General features: G+C 38.5%; 2 protein-coding genes across 5 annotated transcripts in view; both read right to left on the bottom strand.

Moving 5' to 3' along the window:
• Nucleotide 1: 1 nt before the first annotated feature.
• On the bottom strand, nt 2–3,917 carry cav4b (caveolin 4b). Of its 2 annotated transcripts, XM_016681358.1 has the most exons (5): nt 3,627–3,917; nt 3,479–3,593; nt 2,605–2,819; nt 1,306–1,493; nt 2–733 (listed from the first exon to the last, which is right to left on the bottom strand). In XM_016681358.1, exons 3-5 carry the CDS (start codon nt 2,812–2,814, stop codon nt 550–552), a joined length of 582 nt encoding a protein of 193 aa, XP_016536844.1. In that variant the 5' UTR covers nt 2,815–2,819; nt 3,479–3,593; nt 3,627–3,917; the 3' UTR covers nt 2–549. The 2 variants fall into 2 exon arrangements, with proteins under 2 accessions (XP_016536844.1, XP_007571392.1); XM_007571330.2 differs by having other exon boundaries at nt 3,479–3,917.
• Nucleotides 3,918–5,920: 2,003 nt separating this feature from the next.
• The window catches only part of arhgap4b (Rho GTPase activating protein 4b), a 33,033-nt gene continuing 15,066 nt past the window's right edge, over nt 5,921–23,887 (bottom strand). Inside the window, exons 3-24 of one of the 3 annotated variants that reach the window (XM_007571327.2) lie at nt 23,263–23,434; nt 22,977–23,139; nt 20,158–20,220; nt 19,869–20,042; nt 19,526–19,654; nt 18,665–18,886; nt 17,653–17,754; nt 17,339–17,527; nt 17,175–17,259; nt 16,244–16,271; nt 15,746–15,845; nt 14,437–14,497; nt 14,201–14,278; nt 12,086–12,214; nt 11,686–11,791; nt 11,346–11,573; nt 10,351–10,406; nt 10,072–10,243; nt 9,539–9,631; nt 9,155–9,265; nt 7,628–7,730; nt 5,921–7,294 (exon numbers count right to left, since the gene is read on the bottom strand). In XM_007571327.2, coding sequence (XP_007571389.1) covers nt 7,094–7,294; nt 7,628–7,730; nt 9,155–9,265; nt 9,539–9,631; nt 10,072–10,243; nt 10,351–10,406; nt 11,346–11,573; nt 11,686–11,791; nt 12,086–12,214; nt 14,201–14,278; nt 14,437–14,497; nt 15,746–15,845; nt 16,244–16,271; nt 17,175–17,259; nt 17,339–17,527; nt 17,653–17,754; nt 18,665–18,886; nt 19,526–19,654; nt 19,869–20,042; nt 20,158–20,220; nt 22,977–23,139; nt 23,263–23,434 — 2,765 coding nt within the window. In that variant the 3' untranslated portion in view covers nt 5,921–7,093. Of the gene's footprint in view, nt 7,295–7,627; nt 7,731–9,154; nt 9,266–9,538; nt 9,632–10,071; nt 10,244–10,350; nt 10,407–11,345; nt 11,574–11,685; nt 11,792–12,085; nt 12,215–14,200; nt 14,279–14,436; nt 14,498–15,252; nt 15,281–15,745; nt 15,846–16,243; nt 16,272–17,174; nt 17,260–17,338; nt 17,528–17,652; nt 17,755–18,664; nt 18,887–19,525; nt 19,655–19,868; nt 20,043–20,157; nt 20,221–22,976; nt 23,140–23,262; nt 23,435–23,887 lie in introns of all 3 variants that reach the window. The other 2 variants (XM_007571329.2, XM_016681363.1) reach the window with 2 other exon arrangements.

The following is a 23,887-nucleotide window of genomic DNA, read 5'->3' as shown; positions in this document are numbered from 1 at the left end:
TTAAAAGTCACAAACTAGTGAACATGTTGATAAAATGTATAACACAGAAACTAATATTATTGCCTTGCTTTGCTAATAGCAGTCAGTCACATTACTAGGAGCTGGAACATGGTTGAGTTAAGTTTGACGTTATTCTTATGTTACATCTGAAGTTCGAACTTCATATGTAAGTAAAACACAGCCGTAGTAGCTTTTTCCTGGTTTACTATTTTGTTCAAAAAGAGAGTTCTCCTAGTTGGTTTGTGTATACAAATTGACCGGAGCTAAAATTTATTTCCCTTAAACCAATACAAAATCAAAATGCAAACTATCAAGATCATACAAAGCCTATAATCATACATTTATCAGTGATTTAAAAAAAAGAATAAAATGGGTCAGTACATTAAGAACAGATTTCTTCACAAGACTTATCAAAATAATTTATTTAAATAAAATAACTGCAAACATTTTAAAACTTAGAATTAAAAAAATCATGTGCATTTAAATAAAAGCACTCTACTTCCCATTCACACACTTTCTCAATCAAGATTCCTTGTTTTTTCTTTACATTCACACAGTGTCTTTGTCTCTCTTTCGATCCAAGTCTTTGTTGGACAGTGAGATAGAGATCTGTGTGCAGCAGAGCGCCAGAGACATACAGAAGGGGGAGATGAAGACGTTCACAGCACATATAAACAAGGAGCGCAAGCAGGGCAGGAAGGTGTTGCTCAGCTGTATGCAGGGAACCAGGAACCTGGAGAGAGAAAAAAAGACATCAGAAAATAAATTATAGCTGAAGAAGTGTAAATCCACTTCTTCAGCTATCCTGGGGTTGGGAATGGCGAATGGCCATTTAGACCATTTAATTGGTCTAAATGGATGACATTTTGTTAGGATAGTCTGCTTTGTTAGGTCAGGTAGATACTCTGGTACCGACCCAAAGTCGGAAATCTGGTCTGCTTGAGGATGTGGAATATGCTTACAGTGGCAAAATGGAATTGGAGTATTAATTGCATCAAAGAAAAGAAGGGATATGTCTGCTGTACATGTGATTTACGGACATATATAAGATCTGAATACTTTTAAATCCTTAAAATACTTCAGTTCAATGTAAAAGTGAGCCAAACCAGCATGGAGTCTGATTGTTGCCGTTTAAATTTCCTGAGCAACAAGCTGATCCTCTAACTTAAGCAAGCAAGTTTGAAACAATGAAATATAAATAAATATATATTTTTAGACTGTTGTCACTTGTATTTTCGATAGCTGCATGTTAAGTGAGTGAGGAATCGAATGTGTCACTGAATGACTGATTTGGTCAGAACATACCAGACGCGTAGGCAGGCGAGGATGGCTAGGAAGAGTCCACACAGGAAAGCAAGAGGCACAGCAAACAGCAAGGAGAGGCAGCGATAGGTCCAGATGCGAGTCCTCTCAAAGCCAACCAGACTGTAAGTCCACACACCACCTATACTATGAGGAGTGGCAGGTTCAGCCAGAACATCACTGACCTCCACCTACAGAAGACAAACAAGAAATGTATTCTATTAGAAAAATATATCTCAGACTTTTATGTACTTTCTTTTTCATTATTTCAGTGTTAACTGATTCTGAAATTAAATTGCTTAATGATATCCTGATTTTACATATGCTTTGGAACCATTCTTTTGAGTCAGGGGGATGGGTAAGGGAAACATCTAAAATATGAAGGACATTTCTTGACAACTGGAATTAGTCAACTCTGACTGAACACTTGCTGAAAATGTTTAATCTGTAAAAGTAGCTCAATTGATATACTAAAAGAAACCTGCAAAAAGCCTAGTTTTAAGTATAGATGAAGCTACATCATAACATAAACATGCTCCAGTGATCCAGTGAACTCTAAGAGTTGTAAGGGGTGACAGTAATGTCTCAAAGAAAAAAGCATAGTAGACAGCAGGAAGCCTTCTGGTGTCCGTCTGATCCGAGAAATACATCGATGTTGTCCTACTCTGACAACACAACGTTGAACATAGCATGAAAAAGTTACTGTATTTTAAGCACTCACTGCGTTTGGACAGGCTGTATGAGGACTCAGAAGTTCAGTCAGATTTAGGGAGATTCCCCCAAATAACTCTAGTGCAACCTGATTAGTTTGTTAAAATAAACCGAGCTGAGTAAATTTAAAATTGACATCAGACAAAGTTTAGAGTTTTGAAGTTACACCACATCGGATAGGCTCAGCAACTGATGGAAACAGAGGTGTAACAGATGCATGAAACTGAGAAATGCTCTGTTTTTCGAGACAACTCAACCAAAACATGACAGTAGCATTAACCATAAAATTGTGAAAATTGAAATGACAAAAAATGCTTAATAGAAGCACACCAACTTTAAAAAAACACTTAAGTTTTTCTATAAAGAGATTTTGCAATAGGATGAAAGGAAAGCAGAATAGCAACAAAGATTTGTGCACATTTGTAATGGAAACGCAGCTAGTGATTCAAATTTAAGTGGAACCAAGGACAAACTTTGAGGTACTCCACATGAGACAAATGAACTGAGAAATTTATGACAAAACAGGTTCACTGCTATGTTAGAGAAAGGAGAGTCGGAAGGAAAGAAGAGCCGACCGACTGACCAATTGACCTTAAGGTGTTGGTTGATGCCATGTGGGTCTCTGTTGACAGGTCGGGTCGGAGCAGGACTCGGAGAATTTGCGGGAGGAGTTGGGTCTTTTGGAGCTGGAGTTGAAGCTTTCGATGCAAATTCTGGTGGAGGAGGAGGAGTGTTCACCTCTTCCTCATCACTGTCATCAATCTTACACTCTACCAGACAGTCATCGCTCACCATCATCATCTTTGCTAGAGCAAAAAACATACATTATGTGGCTCTGAAGGTTCAGGTCAGAATCCATCACTACACCAAGATTTCGGGCCTGATCTCTAGTTTCCAGCTGTAATAACAGAAGCTGTGTGTTGACACTAGATCATTCCTCTTTAGGTTCTAAGATAATAACTTCAGCTTTGTTTCTATTTAGCAGGACAAAGTTATGACACATCCACACATTTATCTGTTCTAAGCAACTGTTTATTGCTTGGATGGGTTGAGAGAATAAGCAGAACTGTACACACACACACACACACACACACACACTTCTCATAGGCTGTAACAGCAAGCTCAGCCCTGCACTACCACCTGTTTTAGCCCCCCAAAAAGATGTCATACCAAAATCTGTAAATAGCAGCTGGTGATTTTAGGATGGATTTCTTTAGATGATTGCATATGCTGCAGTCGTTTCGTATCATTAGAAAAGTTGCATAGAATTCAGATCACATATCACATTGTAGTTTTGAATAGCAGTGTCAAAGCTGGGGTTTCTTGAACATACCAACAATTAAAATATATGTTTACAAAAACACAACAGGATACAAGATGAGGCGATACAATTTCTTGACTTGTTGAGTAACTATCAAAGTAGATCTGCTAAATCTCTAATATGTTTAAACCATTTCTTACTTACCTCACTTAAATGCTTTCCTAGTCCTGTATCAGTAAAGACAGATTTTTTTGCAGAGAGACGGGACAGACTGCTGCAAGTTAATCAAAAATGTCACAAAGATCATCAGATTGATTACCTAGCCCTTCAGAGATTATATTGCCATATTCACCAAGCACACCAACATCAACAGTGCTCTACTCTGTCTTTAGAGTGATATAAGTGCTAATGTGGTACTGTATGACTTATTTCTTGTGTCTGGGTCTTGGTTGGCTGTAGGGGAAAGGGGTTATTTTAGGAGGAGGAGTGGATGGGTCCAAAAGATCACATTTCAGTGGGGGAGCGGTCTTAACACAGAAACTGAAACAATGCCACACCTACTGTCTCATTTTAAACACAATGCAGAAACAGTGCAAAAGTGAAATATTAGAGAATATCTGTGATTTTAAACATGAGCAAAGTGGAAATTAACTTCTTCAAACCATCTTCCCTTTCTGTTTAAAGAATTGGTTAAAATACAGAAAATACAGCAAAGATTGTGGCATTTCATTTTTTTTATAAATAATATAAACATTTTCATACTAAAGTTGTAGTATGAAAGAATCATGCTAAAATTAATGTCTTGCTAGGTTTTAAGTTGTTGTGTAATTTATATCTACATGTTCAAACTCATTATACTGTGCCTGCTTAAGAAAACACTCTATGCTGTATAAACACCAAAACTTGAATCATCAATTTCTTTGTCGTCTTTATTGTATTCATAATTCTTACCCACATATACAGTTGAACACAGTAAACTTAATAACATCATCAAACAGTGATCCAAAATATCAAGATGTTTTAACCACAGAAGAAGAATCATTTCAAAACAAAGACTCTACTTCTATTTTTACATGAGTGTAAAAGGACAGTGAAGAAATTACACATGTAAAAATGATTCAATTATATAAGTTTTAAAAATCAAATTCAGAAGTACGTTAGAATTGAACCAGTGCATTAGACTGTTTTAAATGCCAACAGGGACCAAAACGAGTGGCAGATAAAAGAAAAAAACAAGTTTCTATTATGGCTCCAAGATGCCAATATTGGTTTCACAGTTTAAACCAGAGCAAGTCACTGACACCTCTGATATAGGGACCATTTTGGCTCTTCAGGCAAGGGGCACAGTTTCAAGTTGAAGGGTAACAGTGCATTTCATTTGACTTAAAGGTTGGAAGAGATGGCAGATAAAGGCAAAACATCTGACCTGACTCCACAGCAAGTCAAACACGCCTGAAAAATCAATGGTCTTTCCAAGCCATGTAAGGTAAACATTTTAGGTAATGCTAGGACTGCAAGAAAAAAACTGTAAAACTCTGTAAAAGATGTTTATGAACATAAGTGACCCTAGTAACTAAATCACTGTTCACTGGTTTTCATGCACAGAGCTCCCTTCCTGGACATTGTGTTAGAGAGCTGTTAGATTTCAACGAATTCCCATCAGAAACCCAGTCAAAGCAGAGGGCGTTCCAGGCGAAATTTGGGTAACGGAGTAAGTCCGACTTTGAAGTTCAAATGGAAGTCACCATAAGTCAACCAAAGACCTGAGAGAGAAACTCATACTTATTCTATCAAAGCTAAACCTGAGTTAGCCCATCTTTAACTCTGCAAAAGCCCTGAGTTTTGGCCTCATATTTAGGCCTTTCATCACATATAGAGGGGAATGTGTTTTCAGTCTGTATGTTCCACCGTATGTAAAAACAATACTGTTTTCCTCATTTTAAAATGGAACCTTAAAGAACAAAGCTATCAACAGACTCATTTGAATAAAATACGTAAAATAATTTGTGATGCACTATGTAGCTGATGTTAAATGACAGTAGTGTGGTCAGACCCCAGTGTTAGCTTCCTAATTTAGCAAACCAAATAGCCACAAACAAAATTTTTGCTCTGAGCAACAGGAATAAAATAATACCCTTTGATTTGTGTACCCCATGTAATGTTGCAAAAAAATATATAAATATTTCAGATACTAAACTTGATATGAATGTGATGCAAGGGGAACTGCACAGCAAAAATGTAAAAATACTATGCTAACAAGGTAGCTGGCTAGCTACTTTTGCATTGACTGATGATAAAGATTCTCTAAAGAATACAATAATGTTTATGATTCTAAAGCCAAATATGCCAGTTATTATTGTTAATTCTACTCTTTGTTTTACCATTAACTATGCAAGCCTAGCTTGTTCAACAGCTTAACTGTAAAGCACAAATTAAAAGAATAAGAATGGTACTTCCTGTGCCTGTGTCCTGTATTTATTGGCAATTCCAGTGGGTTTATTTCACGTTTTGGTTTTTAGTATCATGTACTGGTTTACAGGAGTTAAGTGGTTGAGTGTAAGCAAAGTGGGAAACCATCTTAACTTGCCTCTATTACGAATCTAGTGAGTTCACAATCAAAGCATGCAAATTTGACTCCAGAAATTGAGCTGGATAACATTTTACTATACAGGGAGCAGAAAATCACATAAACCTGGCAAAAGTTATTCAGGTGAAAAATTTCCTTACATTAAATAGATTTTGTAGGTTTTTCAGAAGCAATATAAGTAGTATATCAGTAGTGATATTAATATCACATCCTTTATTACCTAGTTCATGCCTCAACCTGTTCTCTTGACTACCAAAAGAAATGATTAAAAGTATAAACCCAACATTTCAAACATAAATAAGTGTATAGGAATAACTTTTTCTCAATGGAAGAACTGCTCAGGTCTGGTTGACATTTGTCCACACTTTTATGTGTTCTATCTCTTAAAGCTAAACTTTACTCTTTTTTCAGTTTCACTACATTCTGGATAACTTTATTCCTAAACACATTTTATATATTTTTATACTCATAAAAAATAATGTGTAGAAATAAAAGAACTCGTGAATACCACAATACCTCCATTTGAAGGCACCATTTAAAACCAAAGTTACGCAAAAGTAGCATGAGCCCAGTGGCTTACCAGCAATAAGTCATGAAGGACTAAAGATAGTTTTCAATTAATTTTAAAAGGTTATCATCAATGTACTATGAAAAAGTAATAGAGTTGTTGGCAAAGGTTCAAATGACTTGTGTTTTTTAGGTTTTTTTTCTTCTTTTTAATAATTCACTTTTGGGCTCATTGACATCATACCAGTACACATTTTAATTTCATAAACAAAGTCTAAACTTATCTGGTGTTTTCAAGTGAAAAACGTCAAAAAAGACGCAAAGGCACTCCTAGGCACAGGACCCAGATCAGTTTTCTAGAGCAAATCATTAGGGTGTGCTGATCTCAGACCTGCCACTAGGGGGCAGCTTAAGTATTTTCTTGTTGTTCACGTACACTCAGTACCGTACCAAACAGTTTTTCTGGTGATATCACTGGTGAATCCACATCCCTGATTCTCAAAAAAAAAAAAGGTGTAAAAGCCAGGAGAGCAAAACAAAGCTGAACAAAAACCATTTGAAAAAACAGACACACTGGACATACACCTACACGGCACCAAGACTAGTGGCACTATGAGATGGCACACGCAATTATTGTTGTCCATAAAACAGAAAAAAGGGGGGGAAAAAATTCAAGATCTTCACTTTCAAACAATGAACCTATTATTCCACAGTTCTTCATGCTTTCATCTCAGTCCGGACTGAAAAGGGCCTGCCCTTCTCAGGCCAAATACTTTCTTAGCCGAGGGGGCAGTTGGAGCAATCGAGGAAGACGAGGAGGAGGAAGGAGTGGCGGAGACAGAAGGAGGGAAGGGAGACGACTGCACAGGAGGCTGACGGGACAGGAGCTCCTTAAATACAGAGTTCATCTGACGGCTAATCATGTCCTGTGTGAGAACAAGAGGGGGGAAGCAGATAACATGTCTTAAATGATATTTTCTACTATGATGCACTCCAAATTAATTAATAATTAAAAAAGAACATGTAATTTGCACCCTGATAACAAAACAAATATTTGTTTGGTAATATACAATTAAAACGTGTCTTTCTGTTGTGGACATTTTGTGAAAAAACAAAACAAAAAAAAAAACAAAAAAACTGAAGAAATGCTAGATATAGGCTTTTTAACCTTCATGTTTAAAAGCATTTCTAGAATATGTTCATTTATGCAGCAGGCAGGATGTAGATGTTGATAGCATCTAGCTTAGCAGGACAATTACCTTGTCAACTGTTGGTCTTTCTGCTGTAACAAATGGAGGCTTGTCTGGGATTCTGCAGCTGGCCTGCCTTACAGTGTCCAAAGTGTGTCTCCGTTCCTGAGACCTGGAGGAGAGGTGAAAAATAACCCAAGTCATCACAGCACAGAGCTTCTCGTCTGTTTGTTCTTTGAGTGCTGAATCTAACATTGAGAGGAGCAGCAGCCAAGAGTTAATTCACTAATAGAGGAGCTAATTTTGTTTGTTTAGCGCATTAACATATTTGCTAACTTTAAAAGCATTTAGCACTGTTAGCTTAATCTAAATTAAGTTTTCCAGATAAATTCTACAGCATTACTTTACTTGGCAACTTTCAGTTGAATACAATTTAACATCTGTGTCAAAGTTTTGGTTGATGAAGGTTAAGAATTCTTCAGAGTTTGGTGTTTATATTCATGCTCTTATTTCGAAGTGGGTGAATAAACTTTATTGAGCAAATAAGTGTGCAATCAGGAGGTATTAATCAAACAAATGTATGCAAAAATATGAATTGTTTAGAGCCTCCTCACATTCTCCTTGTGACATGGTGGTTATCAACCTTTAGCATTTTACAAATTTAGCATTAGCTTCCACCAACTAAAATGTTGGCAGAGTGCTTTAGTGCTAATGGAACTAATTAGTGCTTTAGGTTTAAGTAGCTAACTTTTTAGTTAGCGGTAATGAGAAGAGAATACTTTCTAATTTTTTCTAAAAGAATTTCTAAGCAGGAGGCCATTCATTTAATAAATCAAACATATACATGAACAAATATTTAAAGTTTTTAAATCTACAATGATTAAGACATCACTGTCCCATTAAAAATTCTCACAAATCTATTTGCTTAATTAAAATATTACTTGTTTAGTTTAATGTTGAGGTACAACAACAAAAAAACAGAAGTACTTTTTGATAAAACGCAAATTTACCATCTTACAATGGTTAATAAGGTTCACTATGACTTAGAATGACCTTCAAAACCTGTCAAACGACTACCATCTGAATGTAATTTAACAAATGAATCCCAAATCCTCAAATTCATGTAATTCTAAATGCTCATTTTGTCTGGAGTCATGACGGTAAGACATCTCTGCCACCACGTGGTCAAACTAGAAATTACAACACAGTCTACACTTAATCCAATTTACCATTCCTGCCCTCTGCCTTTTCATCCAGTAATCTGTGTGGTATTTCAGGTCACATCTGTGACTCTGTAGTTTGTGAACAGAGTGGACAGAGGTTGGCTCCACCTTTTCTTACATCCTGCGCCGGGCGTTGTTAGATTGATGCTCTGCTTTGTCTTATCCACTTAAATTCAGGCTGTTATGTAATCCTGGCACTCTCTGTTGCTTTGCACAGATGTGACTGAGTCTGACCAAATTGGCTAAATGTCTTGACTTTGTTTTTTTCTCTCTGAATTCACTTGAATCTATCTCAGTGTCATCCTTCTGCAAATATTTGAACCGTGCTAAGCACACGCAGAGTTTGGTGTGTGCCTGAGGTGTGCAGTCTTACACTGGTATTTGTTGTCTTGTGGCAGGGGAAGCTTGTGGTTTTTGACTCGGGCTCCCCTCACTTCCTCTCTGTCTCCCTGGCAACGAAGCACTATCGCTGTTTACCCGCATCCTGTCGAGACACGCCAAAATGGTAAGACTTTGGTTAGTGTCTGCTAGCGTTTGTAGGCTTGAAGACTTGTATGGATGTACAATGATGAGAACTGAAGGTGTTCTTCATTTTGCTAATTTTTTTGTCTGTGTAAGAGTTTTGGTCAGCCTCAGATTCCTTGATTTGTAAAATCTATTCACATTACAACTGTTAAGCTGTCTGTGATTGCATTCATAGGTGTGTTTGAGTGAGGGTGTGTGCTTGAGCATGAGTATTTTGCATTCGTGTGCATACCTTGTTGTGTTTTCCGTATGTGGGTCTTCTGCTGATAGGTTTCCAGTGCTGCCTCCGCCTACTCTACCTTCATCTCTTTTCCCTCGCTCTGACCTAGAGGAGGAGAAGCAGAGGGAGATATATATATATATAAAGCATATTGTTTCATGTTTTATGAGAAAAAGATGAAACAACAAAAGTTTGAGAGTGGGATAAAAACTGACCAAGTAAATATACTGGTGTGACAAGAACAATGTAATTGAAAATGCTACAGTCTAAACCTGCACACACACCCAACAGCTTGAAGGTCATACAAACACTGCTTTATATTTTATTAACCTGACTACTTTTATGCCAAATGCAACCCAATCAAGCATTTAGGATGCCATCTCCATCTCCAGTATCTCTCCACTAAAGTGAAGCTGCCCTGGCACATGTAGGTTACCAGCTTTTCAAATGGTTCACATTAAATGCCGTGCGGAAACACAATCTCTTTTATCAAATATCATCTTTGCAAAGCCAGCCAGAATTGTTGACACATAAAGATCACTTACACTTCAAGTATGCTGATGTACTTGTGTGGGACTAGACCCTTAACTCCTCCAACTTCGCCTCTCCACCAATCACACGAGGCCTTGCTGTAAAGGATAATAGGATCTCCCTGCTTGAAGGAAAGCTCTGCTGGAGATCTGGCTGCGTAGTCAAACAAAGCTACTGCCTCCCACTCTACAGGACAAAATAAATCACAACAAATTTGATTGAGATAATCATTTTTGTTGCATCTATGTGGAAGCTCTTTTGATGCCTGGCGTGCTGTTAGTGTGTGCACCAACCGTCCTCACTGGGCAGATGCTCCGTCTCTCCGTCTCCCTCCTCTGTGATTGGTTCACTGCACACAAGCAGAAAAATAGAAAGTAGGTGGTCAAACTCAATTCCTCTACTGGTTGAGACGGAAACCAGAACTACAACATCACAGTCCTAACTTGTGACAATGTGATTATGCAGCACCACACGCAAGGCGTAGAATTAGAAAGAATGACGTAGTGATTTCTCCATTTTGGCACAGCACACATAGTTGAGAAGCTGCAGGCTTGTGTTCAGCTTAAGTGAGTAACAAGCTTATTTGTATTTACACAAAGCATGTGAGTGCCACCAATATGCCTTTTAGCTTCAGTGTGAAATTTTGTTTTAAGATGATGAACTATGAAAAAGGGACAGAGAGGAAAGCTGCTCTATACATTTGGAACAGTTCAACTCAGGGTCTCTAACTTCAAAATAAAATAACAAAACTGTAGCAGGGGAGGCAGATACCAATCACTGGTTAATTACATGGACCACTTTTAGTCTTTTCTGTTGGTGAAAGTATTAAAAAATGTGAGTGAGAGCAGCTGCTTTGAAAATGTTGCCATTATAAAACAGTTTGTGGAAGCAAAGACAACAGGAGAGGATTAAACGGATGATATGCAATCAGATAATCCATACACAAATTTTTCACTTACAGTGGTCAGTCCATTTACCCTATAACACGAAAGAGTTAGTTTTTTAAATGAGTTTACAATGTGTTTGATCAAATTAAATACTAAAATACTTAAATCAATCAAGCCTGAACTGGATTATGTTACACTACACATAAATTATACAGTAATAAAAAAAGCACACTATATGAACTAATTAAACTTGAGAGAAATATTCTAAGCTGGACACATCCTTTAAAGCAGGTACTGATGTGTGAAACGAAGACTTGTAAAATCAAACAAAAGTTGGGGATTTTTTTCTGTTTTAAAATGCAGAGCGACGACCCATTGTCATATTGTCACTCAGGGCTCACCAGTACTCCTGCTCCAGTGTCATGTGCTTCTCGTAGACCGGACCTGGCAGTTCCGATTGGCCGGGGAAGATGCTGTCATGCTGAAGGATCATGGTTTTAACAAGATCATTGACCTGTGGTTGCCTAGCAACGGCGTCGTCAGATTCCATCCCCCTCAGCAGGCTCGGACCGAAGCAAACAGCCAAGTTGTAGGGCTGCATCATGTTCTCGTCACTGTACTGAGACACGCTGTGACCAAAAAAACAAACAAAAAACAAACAAACCAAAGCACAGTGACCAGTAGTTTCAAAACATTGGTGGATATTAGTAAGAGAACATCCAAAACTCGGATTCAGCTTACTGGTTGAGGAAAGCGAAAAGGTATCGCATCACGATGAGGAGAGGCCGTGGGAAAGTAGAAAAAATGGCTCTAATCTGGGCAGCTTTCTCAGTCTCATCTTCAATTTCTGGGCAACATGAGGAGGAATCAGATGAGAAATGTGTTGACAAAAGATTGTTATGTGCTATTAAATTACAGCTTTGCTGAGAGCCAGAAACCCCAGAAAATATGACTTAAATTAATGACTATCCGTGTCAGATGGTCACTTAAAAAAATGTAAGTAATATTCAGCTCAAGAACAAAGTTTTTGTATCACGACTGTATGGGCTTTGAAAGCAGATATCTGTGAGTGCAAGCTGTTGGGTGGTTTTAAAACAGGTACCACCAAAACAAAGACACTGAGGTCACAAAGGCATCTTACGGACACATTCCAGCAGCGGAGAGTAGCTTTCGTAGGGGAACAGAGGAGGCTCAAGCCCCCTGAAGTACAGCTTCAGCACGCCAGCCACAGAGTCCAGGTCACACTCACTGTCTGACAGAGGATCCTCCCCTGCAGGAAATTAGAAGTGCATGGGAAAAAAAGATTGCTCGTTATGACAAGAAAGCCTAAACAAGTCTAAAAACCAGCTCACTTCTACGATGTGACCGAGGCCTGGAAACATGTATGGGCTTTGAAAGTCGTTATAAAATCGAATGTCTCCACCACATCGTTTGAAAAAAATAATACTGCAGACAAGGGGATCGGTTTCAGAAAAGTTTCCATCTACATGAACCAGCACAAATACATGACTGTGTGTTGTTTTGAACATACCAAACCCATAGGGGGCAGTGTAGCGCAAAGCTAAAACCTACGTCAGCCAATCAGATTGCTTCAAAACAACCACGACTTGGCACCATGGGGGTTCATCTGTTGTTCAACCAATGAACAACCAAAAGTAGTTCATTGGTTGAACTACTTTTGAATATTGTATCAGAATACAAAGTTAATGAAACACAAGACTATGCCAATTGGGAGTCATGTCAAAGCAAGTATGTGGATATGTTGGCATATTATTTGTCACAGACAGTAATCAGAGACCCTAAATCTCTGTTTTCTCATGTACACACGGCAACACAAATATGGAGTTTTCTCAAATCTAAGCTCAAATCTGAGGATTTCTTCATAAATAAATGTTTTTACTAATATTAAACAGACTTTCCATGTTGATCAAAGACCAACCCACATATAAATGTGTTCATTTTCCCAGATATCCTGCTATGTGTGGACTAGGCTTAAAAATAATATATGGTGCTGGTAAATTTATAGCCCTTATGCCACATTTTGTTAAGCTGCAATAATAAATTTAAAGTAGAACATAATTGTGGAGCAATAAGAGTACATGGTGAAATTTGAAGGGCAACAGTACTAAACACACAGCCAAAGCTTCAATGTGGTAAGTTTAATTAAAAGTAGATTCATGTGTTAGAATTATTCAAAGTCCAGAGCTAAATATATTGGGAGTTAATTTAGTGACAGGACTTAAACATTGCTTTTCAGAGACATTCTCAAGCGGGCTTGAGTTATTAAGCAAAGAAGTCAGTCTAAGAGAGTTTTCACACCTGACAGTCCTGTGGACTCAATTTGATTGGGTACCAAAGTTGCAACATTTGTTACATACATTTTCAGCTGGTGTGGTTCACTTTCACACTGCATTGTGTCAAACAAACCAAACTCTTTGAAAAACTTGTTCTCCTCTTCGTCTGTGGTGGCGCTGCACCAAAAACCACTCTAGTAAACCACACAAAAACCCCTAATAAAGGCACTGCGCACAACTTCCTTCTTTACAAACAAAAATGGAGTGACGTCAGATTGTAGCGGCTTGTAATCTTTTCTCTGGCAAAAGGTCACAAGCCATTTCTCCTGCTAGCGCTAGACTAGACCTATCTGTTTTGGTTGTACTTACCCAGAATGCTCTGAACTATAGTCCACTTCCTACTTTTGGAGCGATCTCCGGTTCGCTTGCATCCTCATAAGCATTCAAACCTCACCAGCGTTCCCTTCAACCCAAACCAAACCTAGGTCTTTAGGCTGACCAGAGTTTGCTTTTTTGGTCTGCATCACAATTCGATTACACATTCACACCTCCCCTGATGAACCAAACTTTCTGTGAATGCTCCCTTAATCTACAATTCTGGCTAAGTGAATGCAAAAGGTTCACAATTATGTGCTTCTTTATGTTTGGTCTATCACACTAAATCTCGATAAAATACCCGTTTGTGGTTGCTGTTTGACAAAAAGTGAAAAAGTTCAATGTGTATAAAATATTTTGCAAGGTTCTATGTCAATGCAAGAAGAAGTCCCAGCCTGGGGTCTTTCTGCATGGAGTTTCCATGCTTTCCCTGTGCATACGTCGGTTCTCTTAGGGTTCCTTAACTTCCTTCCATGGTCCAAAAGCATGAGCGTTAGGATAACCAGTCTCTCTACATTGCCCTTTGGTATAAATGTGTGCACGGTTGTTTACTGTGTGTCCTGTGGTGGACTGGTTGGATCACTTACCTCTCTCAAATGCATCTCTGATGAGGTTCACCTCCCTCTGGGAACCAGGCACTCTGAAAATACCTTCATGGTGGAGGCCTGCAACACACACCCTGACATCAAAGTCTATATTCACTGAAGCTAAAGGTCTGGACGGACAAGCCAAGCTAAGAGCAGTTCCACCTACTCATGAACCCCATCATCCAAAGCTCTTTCTCTCTCTCTGTCTGCCTGCTGTAGCAGAAAAACTGACTCACCATGGAGATTTATGAAACGAATGCAGCTCTCAACCACCACAGGAATCTGCTGCCCAGAGCTCTGGAGAGGAAAGACAGGCATGCAGATGGAGAGTGAAGATACAGTCAAATATAGAGGAGAAGGAAATGTTAAAATGTGTAACAAAAATGAAGCAAAAACAGCAAAGAAACAGGAGGAAGTTGAAGCAGAAGGGTGACATAATGCTGCTATTGTCCAATAGTATTTTTCCTCTATTAACATTTTAACCAGTGTTGCATTGAGAAGTAGCTTGTATAATGAGCTCAGCTGATGCGCAGTTCAAGCAGGTACTAATTGCTGTTGGCTAGTCTGAAGGAGCTGAGTGGGGGAGTCTGTGAGGCTGAAGCTCATTAGCTTGTGAACTGCAGCTCAGAGGAGGAGCTGTGTCTTGAAGGCAGTGCTAAGTCCAAGCGGGTGTTTTGCACAGTTGAATGGTTGCCATGGAAATGAAAGCATTTCCCAAATATGCAGGAAAGAATCAAAGCAACACTCTACTAATTTTATGTCTTTCTTCTGGTAATAATATGGCTTTATCCTACTAATATAATGACTTTAGTGTCATAATATGATGTCTTAATGCTTGTAATTACCCCCCTCCCAAAAAAAAAAAGATAATCTCTTAGCCCTAATATTCAGTCACAGTTCAAATCTTTCTAGTCATAAGGAGTTCTTGAGGGAGACATTTTCTGTGCCTTCCTACACCGCCGTTGATTTTGGCTTAAAACTTTCTCCGTAGGATTTGAACTCCAAAAACGGCTGACAGAAGCGACATGCAAGACATGGCTGTGGCTGTGTACCTGGGTCCGAGACATTCTCCTTCTTCTTCTGCACCATGCCAACAGCAAAGCAGGGACACAGAAAAAAAGCAGAGATTAGAAAAGAGAGAGACAGAGAGAGAGAAAGAGAGAGAGAAAGAGAGAGAACGAGAATATGGAAAGTAAAGATTTAAAGGCAGTGGGAAGAGGCACACACATGTACACACACGTACACTTCATAGAGTAGTCGAGAGGAGGAAGCAAAGAGGGCAGCGTTTCAAATCCTTTTCATAAGCGAAGGGGCGGCGGGGGGGTTGTGGGGGAAGATAAGAGGAGTTTGGATTGAAAGGAGAGAAAGGCAGCAATAAGCTGTAAGCATGACGGCACACATGACGGCAGCGTGCACGTCCACCTTCAGTTCTTCAGCACTGGGATTTTCTCTGTGATTTTATTTTGGAGGGCTGAGCAGCAGTGCAGCAAACTAAAAAAAAAGGGGGGCAGTAAAGCATGTGTGCGCGCCGTCGGAGTGTGTTACCTCTATGTAGGAGAGTATGTCTGTGGTGAAGAGTGTGTGGCAGAATTGGGAAACTGGCCTGGACTTCCGAACCCGGACTGACCGAGTTGTACATTGCATTCTGGGAAATATAACAAATGAAATGCTGGTAATCAAGACGTAATGATGTCTAACAGATCTGTGCAAATGTTTTTTAAACACCACTAATTTATGTACTTTGTCCTTCCAATTAACTTTCTTGAAATTTTTAGAAAAGTGGCATGTATCCACAGTTTTCCCAGTGTTTCTGAAAGTCTTTCTGACAATTATAATGATTGGAAGTAAAATATAATGAAGAAATTGAGAAAAAATAAATACTTATGCATTGTAATATCGTATTTATTTTTACTGTTATGATGATCAATTTTTAAAAATTTGCTCCATGTATTTCCTCTGCCCCTCCCCTCGACTTCTCAGCTGTCCTCTCTCAGGCACACTTTTTTTTTTTTTTTTTTGAACATGCGCATGGAGCCCATTTACCTGGAGGGGTCGCTGTCCACAGCTTCTGCTGGAAGGAAGATACAGAAGAAGTGTGAAACATGGAAGACTAACAAGTGTAGAAGTAAACCGATGCAATAGGAATGGTAGTAAAGTTCCTAAGCAATTACAATCTCACTCGCAATGTACATTTTTTTTACACTTTGCCACATTAATGACCACAAAGTTCAATAATTTTTTACATTTTTAAAATTAAATTTTTAAAATTTGAGTGAAATTTTATGGAAAAAGGAAAAATCTGGGTGAGAAGCAAGAATAAAGTGGAAGAAACATCACATATGAGTTTATTTCTAGAAATAAATATTTAGAAATAAAACCAAAAGTATGTCCCGTGATTCAACAGTTTGTTGAATCACTATTTGATGCAATTACAGCTGAAATGTTCCTATTTGTAGAAACAGAAACATTTATGCCCTCCTCTTTGTAAAATAACTTTAATTGTCAGATTTTACGGAAAATGTTGGAATTTGACTGAGACCTAAAATGAAAAAAATAAAAATTTAATATTTTGTGACATATCAATATATATCAATATACATATATTTATAAATAATTCAATAAGCAGTGGTGGACTGCTTGATTCTACCACCATCAAAATCAAGCCGTTTCCAAGAGAGAGTGCAGCTTAGTCATGTACTGGCACAGTAAAAATAACTTTAAAACAGGATGAAACACCATGAGAGGAAAGATTAGTCATGATCTTTTGTTTCACATAAATTTTCCACAGAACTGTGTAAAAACCATTAGTGTTCGGCTATTTCATCATTTCTGCCCATCATGTTCTGTTAGCCTGAAGGGCCTCATGAAAACAGACAGATTCTTGGTAATGCTTTTGCACAATTCTCCACACTGATTATTAGCAATGTTGGGTTTAAGCTGCTTCTAATACGCTGCACAAATATATGAAGAGCACCTTTCTGTATGGCATCTTGTAGAAGATCGTGTTTGGCTTGAAGTTTGGAGGCCAGAGAGCTGCTGTTGAGGAATTCTTTTACTTTCTAAATGAATAATAAAAAAGAGAGATATCAACAACTAGATCACTCAAAAAAAAGGGATAGTGAAATGTGTCCAACTCACTGTTAAGTAGTAAGTCTCTGTCTCCTGCTGATTGGCTCGACGCTTGGCGAGGGAGAGTTTCGCCATGGTTGTGATTCCTCCAGGCGGCTCGTGTGATAGGCTGGCAGACACGTCGGGGGAGGGGTTGCACTCGCTGTCACACATGGACTCCAGCAAGGCAGCAAGCGTGGCTTTAAGCGTTTTACTAATCTGAAAAGACGGAAGGAGTGATCGAGTTGTGTTTTCTGTGTTTCCATCGAGCAATTCTTGATCAAAAAACACAAATTGCCTGCAGTGATGCTGTTCATAACGCAAAAAACACAGTATTAACTGACCTCCTCAGTTTCCAAGGTGACGGCGGCGAGTCGAGACTGAAGCTGCTGGAACCTGGTTTCGAGCTCATACCTTACCTGGCTCTCCGCACTCACCTCGCACACCTAAAAAGTTACAAAAAAATAATGTGACCCAAAAAATAAGGCTTGTTTGGTTTGGTTTGGTTAGAGGAATCCTTTAGATCCATTTCCAGTCATCATTGGGCAAGATGTGCTCAGTTTACAGGGCAAAACAGGAAAAAACAACTTTAACACACAAAAACATGCTAATACCTCTGAGGACAGTCAAAAGTCAAATTTAGGACTGTAGGACCACTGAGCATCTCCACAGACTTCCATATATTTCTAAATTACTTTATGAAATATCGTTAGCATATCACATTACTGTGAAGCGTAAACAGAAAACTATGTTGTGCATTTGTATTCATCGCCCCCCACCTGAATAGTTTATGCTTAATTTATTGTTGAGTAGCTGAAAAGAAAAAAGAAATCCCATTTGAGATTTTAGTTTTTAAAAATATTTTTTTTAGATCTGCAAGTACTTTTGAGCTGATTATTTTGGCCCACGTGATAAAGGTTTGGACACCCATGGTTTAGATGACAGCATTGTCATGTATTCAAAGGGTTCAGTCAAATTCCAGGCCTAAATCTAATTGTGAATTAGACTTGAAAGTTGATGTTTATAGGCACTCTCTATCACAACTGGAGCTATGTTGGAAAGAAATCAGCAAAATCTGCAGTCTGACGAGACTCACCCATAAAAGACTTCTTCAAAGGTTTGAGTAAGTTGAATTCAAAAGCACACCACACTTTTAAGATGTTCATCCATAAAGTGTTGAAATTCATGAATCGTTTTACTTCCATTTCACAACTATGCTTCTACACCGAACCTTGTGGCTCAAACGCAACTAAAAGTGAAAACCCTCAAGTGGGTTGAAATACTTTTAACTCATGTTGGACATCCAGGATGTTTCATCTTGGCACTGGACACCATAGCAACAAAGAGTCACAGTACCTGGTCACCCTCATGTGGGTGATAGTTGAATCTGAACGGAAGGCAGAAGGCGGCATCATGTTGCTGTAGCAACGCATCCCTGTCTCCACTCTGGTCCAGGGATGTCACAGCAGTTTCCAGCTGCTTCAGCCCGGTCTCCTCCGTCTTCTGAATCCGCCACCTGCTGGCCAGGTAGCACTTCATCACTCTCTCCACGGACAGATGGAAACCAAGATCACAGCACTGCCAGGAGAAACAAGCAAAGAGAAGATTATGTAGAACTTGTGAAAGGTTTTTGAGAAATCTTTGCTATGTACTAACTGTTACTGCTTTCTAAGATCCAAAAACCAAAAACTATTCCAAAAATGGCCGTGGGTAGTGAAAGGTTTTTTTTTTTTTTGGGTGACAACAGATGATTTGTTTCTTAGATGAACTTCTGACTTGATAATTTGATGATTATATGTAATTTATTTCAAACAAAAATATAGACAAATCAATAACTAAAAATGTTGTGCAACTTAGATGGAAACGAAAGCTAACTTAATCTGACCCTACACGTTCAAAAAATGGTCACGCCGGACATTTGGCAAACAAAAGACATCTCCACACCCTTTAATCTCTTAAATTAATGAAAGCGTATAAAAGTTACTAATGCCATCTTAACAATTCCAAATGTAAAAAGTAATTACAGATTTTGGCTCCAAACTAACTTCATTATATTCTAACTACCCAAAGAAAAACTAAATTAATAGAGCTTATTAATTACAAAACTTCAACATAAATGACCACAAACCTAACCCTTCATCATAACAGCAGCATAACTGCACTTGAAAGCAAACAAACTTCTGAGTAGTTTTCAAAATCCCCAGAAATGTTCCTTACGTCAATGAGAGTGCTGACATCCTGCAGGTAGTATTTGTTCATGGCTGCATTAGCCGCAGCTAGATTCAACAGGTAGTCATTTCGTGCCTTTGTACACTTCAGCTGGGTCTCCTGCATTTTTCCATGTCTCTGTTCACACAAACACATGAAAAATCACATTTTTAAAAAACTCAGGAAACTCACTTTTAAAACTCAGCAGAAATTTCCATTTGCAGATGTTGAAAACACCTGAACTCATTTAGTTCAAAGAGGAAAAGGAAGTGGTTTCCGCTGCAGTAACCTCACTTCAAGACTTCCTGTGGTTTTGTTCACAGTTTCTGTTCTAACAGACTTTCACATTCACCTTCTCCATCAACCGTTCCATCTTCTTGACGGAGCTCCGACGCTGCCCTGCCAGTTGGCCGGGGCCAAGCTCGGCCGACTTCCCAGTGTGCCTTTCTTCCAGACGCTCGGCTTCCTTCAGTTTTCCCTCAGCTGTCAGGCAGTCTGTGTGGTACTGGTTGTAGGTCTTCAGAGCCTTGAAATGCAGAACAGCAAAACGTGTCGTGAGCAAAATCAAGAGTGTTGTCCTTTTAACGTGCCAGATTATGAACTCCGTCTGCACACGCCATCTAATAACTGGTGTTACGTACCGTCTGCAGTTCAGTGGTGACCTTTAGCAGCTCATCCTGCATCTGGATTCCCACCTCTTTGCTCTGCGATGTGCACAAGTGTAGATTGTTAACGGAAAATGTGAAAAGTGTATGTGTAAATATTAAGACACATTTATAGTGGCCAGCTAGATTTTTATTTTTGTGGTCTTGTCTGTCATTTTATCAATGCATGGGTGATGATTTTCTAAAATGTTTTGATAGATTTCCAGTAAGTGTTATATTCTTAGTATTTATTCTGGTTATAAATGGTGCCTTATACACAATGCTGAGTGTGGCACTGTGGGTTATATTTGCACAGTTCAAAATTATTTTTTCAACACCCTTTGGCCAGTTAACTAAGTCAGTGACTTTGGTGGGCTTTTTCAGTCATCCCAAAGTTTTGACTTGTGTAAACTAAGACTAAAATAATATTTCACATCTGTTTTCTGCTGTAGCTAATGAAGCTAATGCAACAAAACAGAAGTTGCAACTGGCAGTACAGTATAAGTGAAAAAAATATTGTATTAGCCTAAAATATGGATAACACTAGAAAGTTATAACTTAAGTCTGATGCAGCAATTTACCTCAACAAAACCTTTACAGCTATACTGTAAATAAAGACAACAACAGTATTTCCTGAAAAGGAAACGCTCGTAAAAAAGTACAGAGAAACAGTTACTGAAAAAGACAAATAAAAATACCTCAGCGGGAGCTAAATCTCCCATTGTGGTGCACGTAAGCTAGTATTAGCATCGCAGCACTGCTAGCGGCTACAGTAAGGGAGCAGTTTGTGCTTTCTTTACTCTTGCTGAGGTGCTGCGTTAGCAACTGATATTCTTAGCCACCATAAGTTCCTTTAGCAATGAGTCAAGTGGTATTAATGTTCAGTAGGGAGTAGCAAGGTCTTTACAAAGCTAATGTAGCAAGTAGCTCCTATCCTAAGAGATGAATGTAGGCACATGTATCCAGACGAGCTAATGATGTAAGAAAGAAGAGCAGCCTCTTTGAAAAAGAATTTGGTGTCTGAGTCCGTGAGTGTTTTTTTCTGACACATTATATGTCAGTTAATAACTTAAGAAATATTTGTTACAGCAGCTGCTAGACATTGGCAATGTGGAAGCACAAATATAGAAAATATGCATGTCTAAATTAGTTTCTTTGCATCAGCAACATTTAAGATAGCTCAGTTGAACTGATATAGGGCACATATTGTGATTTGGTTTACTTGAATATTAAAGGGACAATTTCAATGCCAAAGAAACAACTGGGTTTCTTCTGCAGAGAAAAGGGAAGGCGACTTATTTATCCCAGCATATTCCTCTTGCCCATTTCTACTTTTGGCTAGGACATTTTCTCATAAATAATACAATGACTTATGCTCCAGAGCACAGCAGTATATTTATGTCCTCTGCAGAACTGAATGCAGGATTTAAAAACTAAAACTGTGTCTTTAATTACTCATCAAGTCAAAGTTGGAAGCAGAAGTCCATGTTATACATTCCAACATCTAGCCTATGTCAGTGCAAATGAGAAATGCAGTTTCTGTTTCCCACAAATATGAAATATACTGCATGTAGTAATTAACAAAAAACAAAACACTCAAGAACATATTCTTGCTACATTTTGTTTCCAGTTTACCTTCAGATTCATAACCTCAAATTATGGATGTAATCTAAAGGCACTTTCACACCAGAAAGACAACAAACAATTGTCCGTACAATTGTCCATATTGTATGGACAATGTGGAGTCCGTACTCTCACGGACTCCACATTGTCCGTGAGAGTACACAGACAATGTGGGAGTTCTGAAAACTTTTCAGATCTCATGTGTCTATAAATTATATGTTTAACATGTGAAACAACCTGCCCTCTTTCTCCTTGGTTAACTAGATAGTACATTTGTTTTTTATTTTTTCAAATACAAACTGTTTTTCCAACCTTTGCTATGACATTTACAAAGGAAGAATAGATAAGGAGAAGCCCAGTTGGTCACCTCATCTTTGTCTGAGGCTCAGATCTCCTTCTAAGCCACATCTGTGCGTGAGAGAACCAGAGTAGAGCTCAGAACTGACACTCAGACCTCAGAGCATAGTCATGAAATAAAGTCATAATTTTAATTTTAACCTAATTAATAGTGATAATCATATTTTCTGTAACTCAAAATTAATTCATTTAAATTTTAAAAGTTTGAAGTCTTGTGTACAAAAGAATTTAAAAAGAATTCCACTCATATTTATTACTATAACTGAAGAAAGACCGACTTATGGAAGGAAAAGATGACTGTTGTTTTGCAAAGATATCCAATTGCTTTGAGGTATTTTCTTTTACCTTACTTGGGTTTGGCTTACTTTGATATTTTTTTAATCATGAAAAGTAAAGAATACATTTTCAAAGAAGTATATTTCTTTTGAGAAAAATAATTGAGGTATTGTGTAATCTTTCTAAAAGGAGTCAGTATTGTATTGTTGTTTTTAAGGTTGTGCACTTTTTTTTAAATTTTTTTTATTAGTTGCAATAACGTCTCAGAGTTTAGAAGGTGAAAGGCTTCTGATTGGGGTTGGTCCAAAATAAAAAAACTCTCAGTTGCTATAAAACAACTCTTGAAACCTAATTAAGATTCAGCTCAAATTTCAAAGTGCAAAAAAGATTCAGAGAACGTCATTGACAAGCAGTAATTTCAAACAGTGTCCTGTGGACTTTATAAACGAATGAGGCTGCTGATCTCACTACTGGAACAAATGAACAAAGGTAGACGAAGAAGCTCTTGGAGCTCTGCTGTTCCGTAAAGTTGCGTATGCGATGGCGGACGTTGCTTTCACCTTTTTGTGCAGGCGGTGTGCGTCCTCGGCACTGTGTGTCAGGCTCAATGTGAGCGTGTTGAAGCAGGTGTCCCCCAGCGCTGCGTGTTCTCGGCTCTCCAGACGGGTCTGAGTCAGCAGAACGGACCAGACCTGACACACAGACTGACCCCACTGCTCCTTCCTGCGGATGGATGGACAATAACATGATCACTGCCCCGTCCTTTAAATGGACGCCTGTTTGACAACACGAAACAGGCGCGATAGGTTGTTCTCCGGAGACCAGAAAGGCAACCTCATCCCTTACTTTTTAGTCTTGTGAGTGAACCTCTCGGTTAGTTTGTCGAGGGCTCTTGCATATTCAGTCTCAATGTCTCCTCGGCGCCTGAGAAACTCAGACAGGTCTGAGAGCTGCTGCTGCTTCACCTCCACCTGGGAGTCTAAAATCTTTATCTGGTCTGTCAGCTGGGCCCGCAAGTCTGGTAAGTCAGAGAGACAGAGAGAAAGACAGAATAAATACATATTAATGACCCTGGAAGCATGCTGACATGTGAAAACACAGTGAACAGAGATAGGATGCTATTTTGAAACAAGAGGTGTCATTAGTCTTTCCATTAAACTAAAAATATAAACAGCTAATACTAGTTATAAATATGCTTATTTACAGTGTGTTAGATTTTAATATACATTCTTTACTAATAAAAGATACATACCAGCTGCTTTTCAATTACATATGTGTGCAAATCTTTATTCTGCTAATTTCGGAAAAACACAATTTTGCAATTAACTAAGAGATTACATTAAATCACATGTGAATAAGCTTGTCCTTGTGACAAGTAATTCAAAATCATGCCAGTGAAGAATGTAAACAGTTACATGAGATATAGTCATAATCCAGTGCAGGTTGACCGAAACCATCTCCCAATCCCCAC

This window comes from Poecilia formosa, unplaced genomic scaffold, assembly GCF_000485575.1.
Source record: "Poecilia formosa unplaced genomic scaffold, Poecilia_formosa-5.1.2 Scaffold278, whole genome shotgun sequence".
Lineage (NCBI taxonomy): Eukaryota > Metazoa > Chordata > Actinopteri > Cyprinodontiformes > Poeciliidae > Poecilia > Poecilia formosa.
Note: the sequence above shows the minus strand (reverse complement) of the source record. Positions and strands in the feature narration are given on the sequence as shown.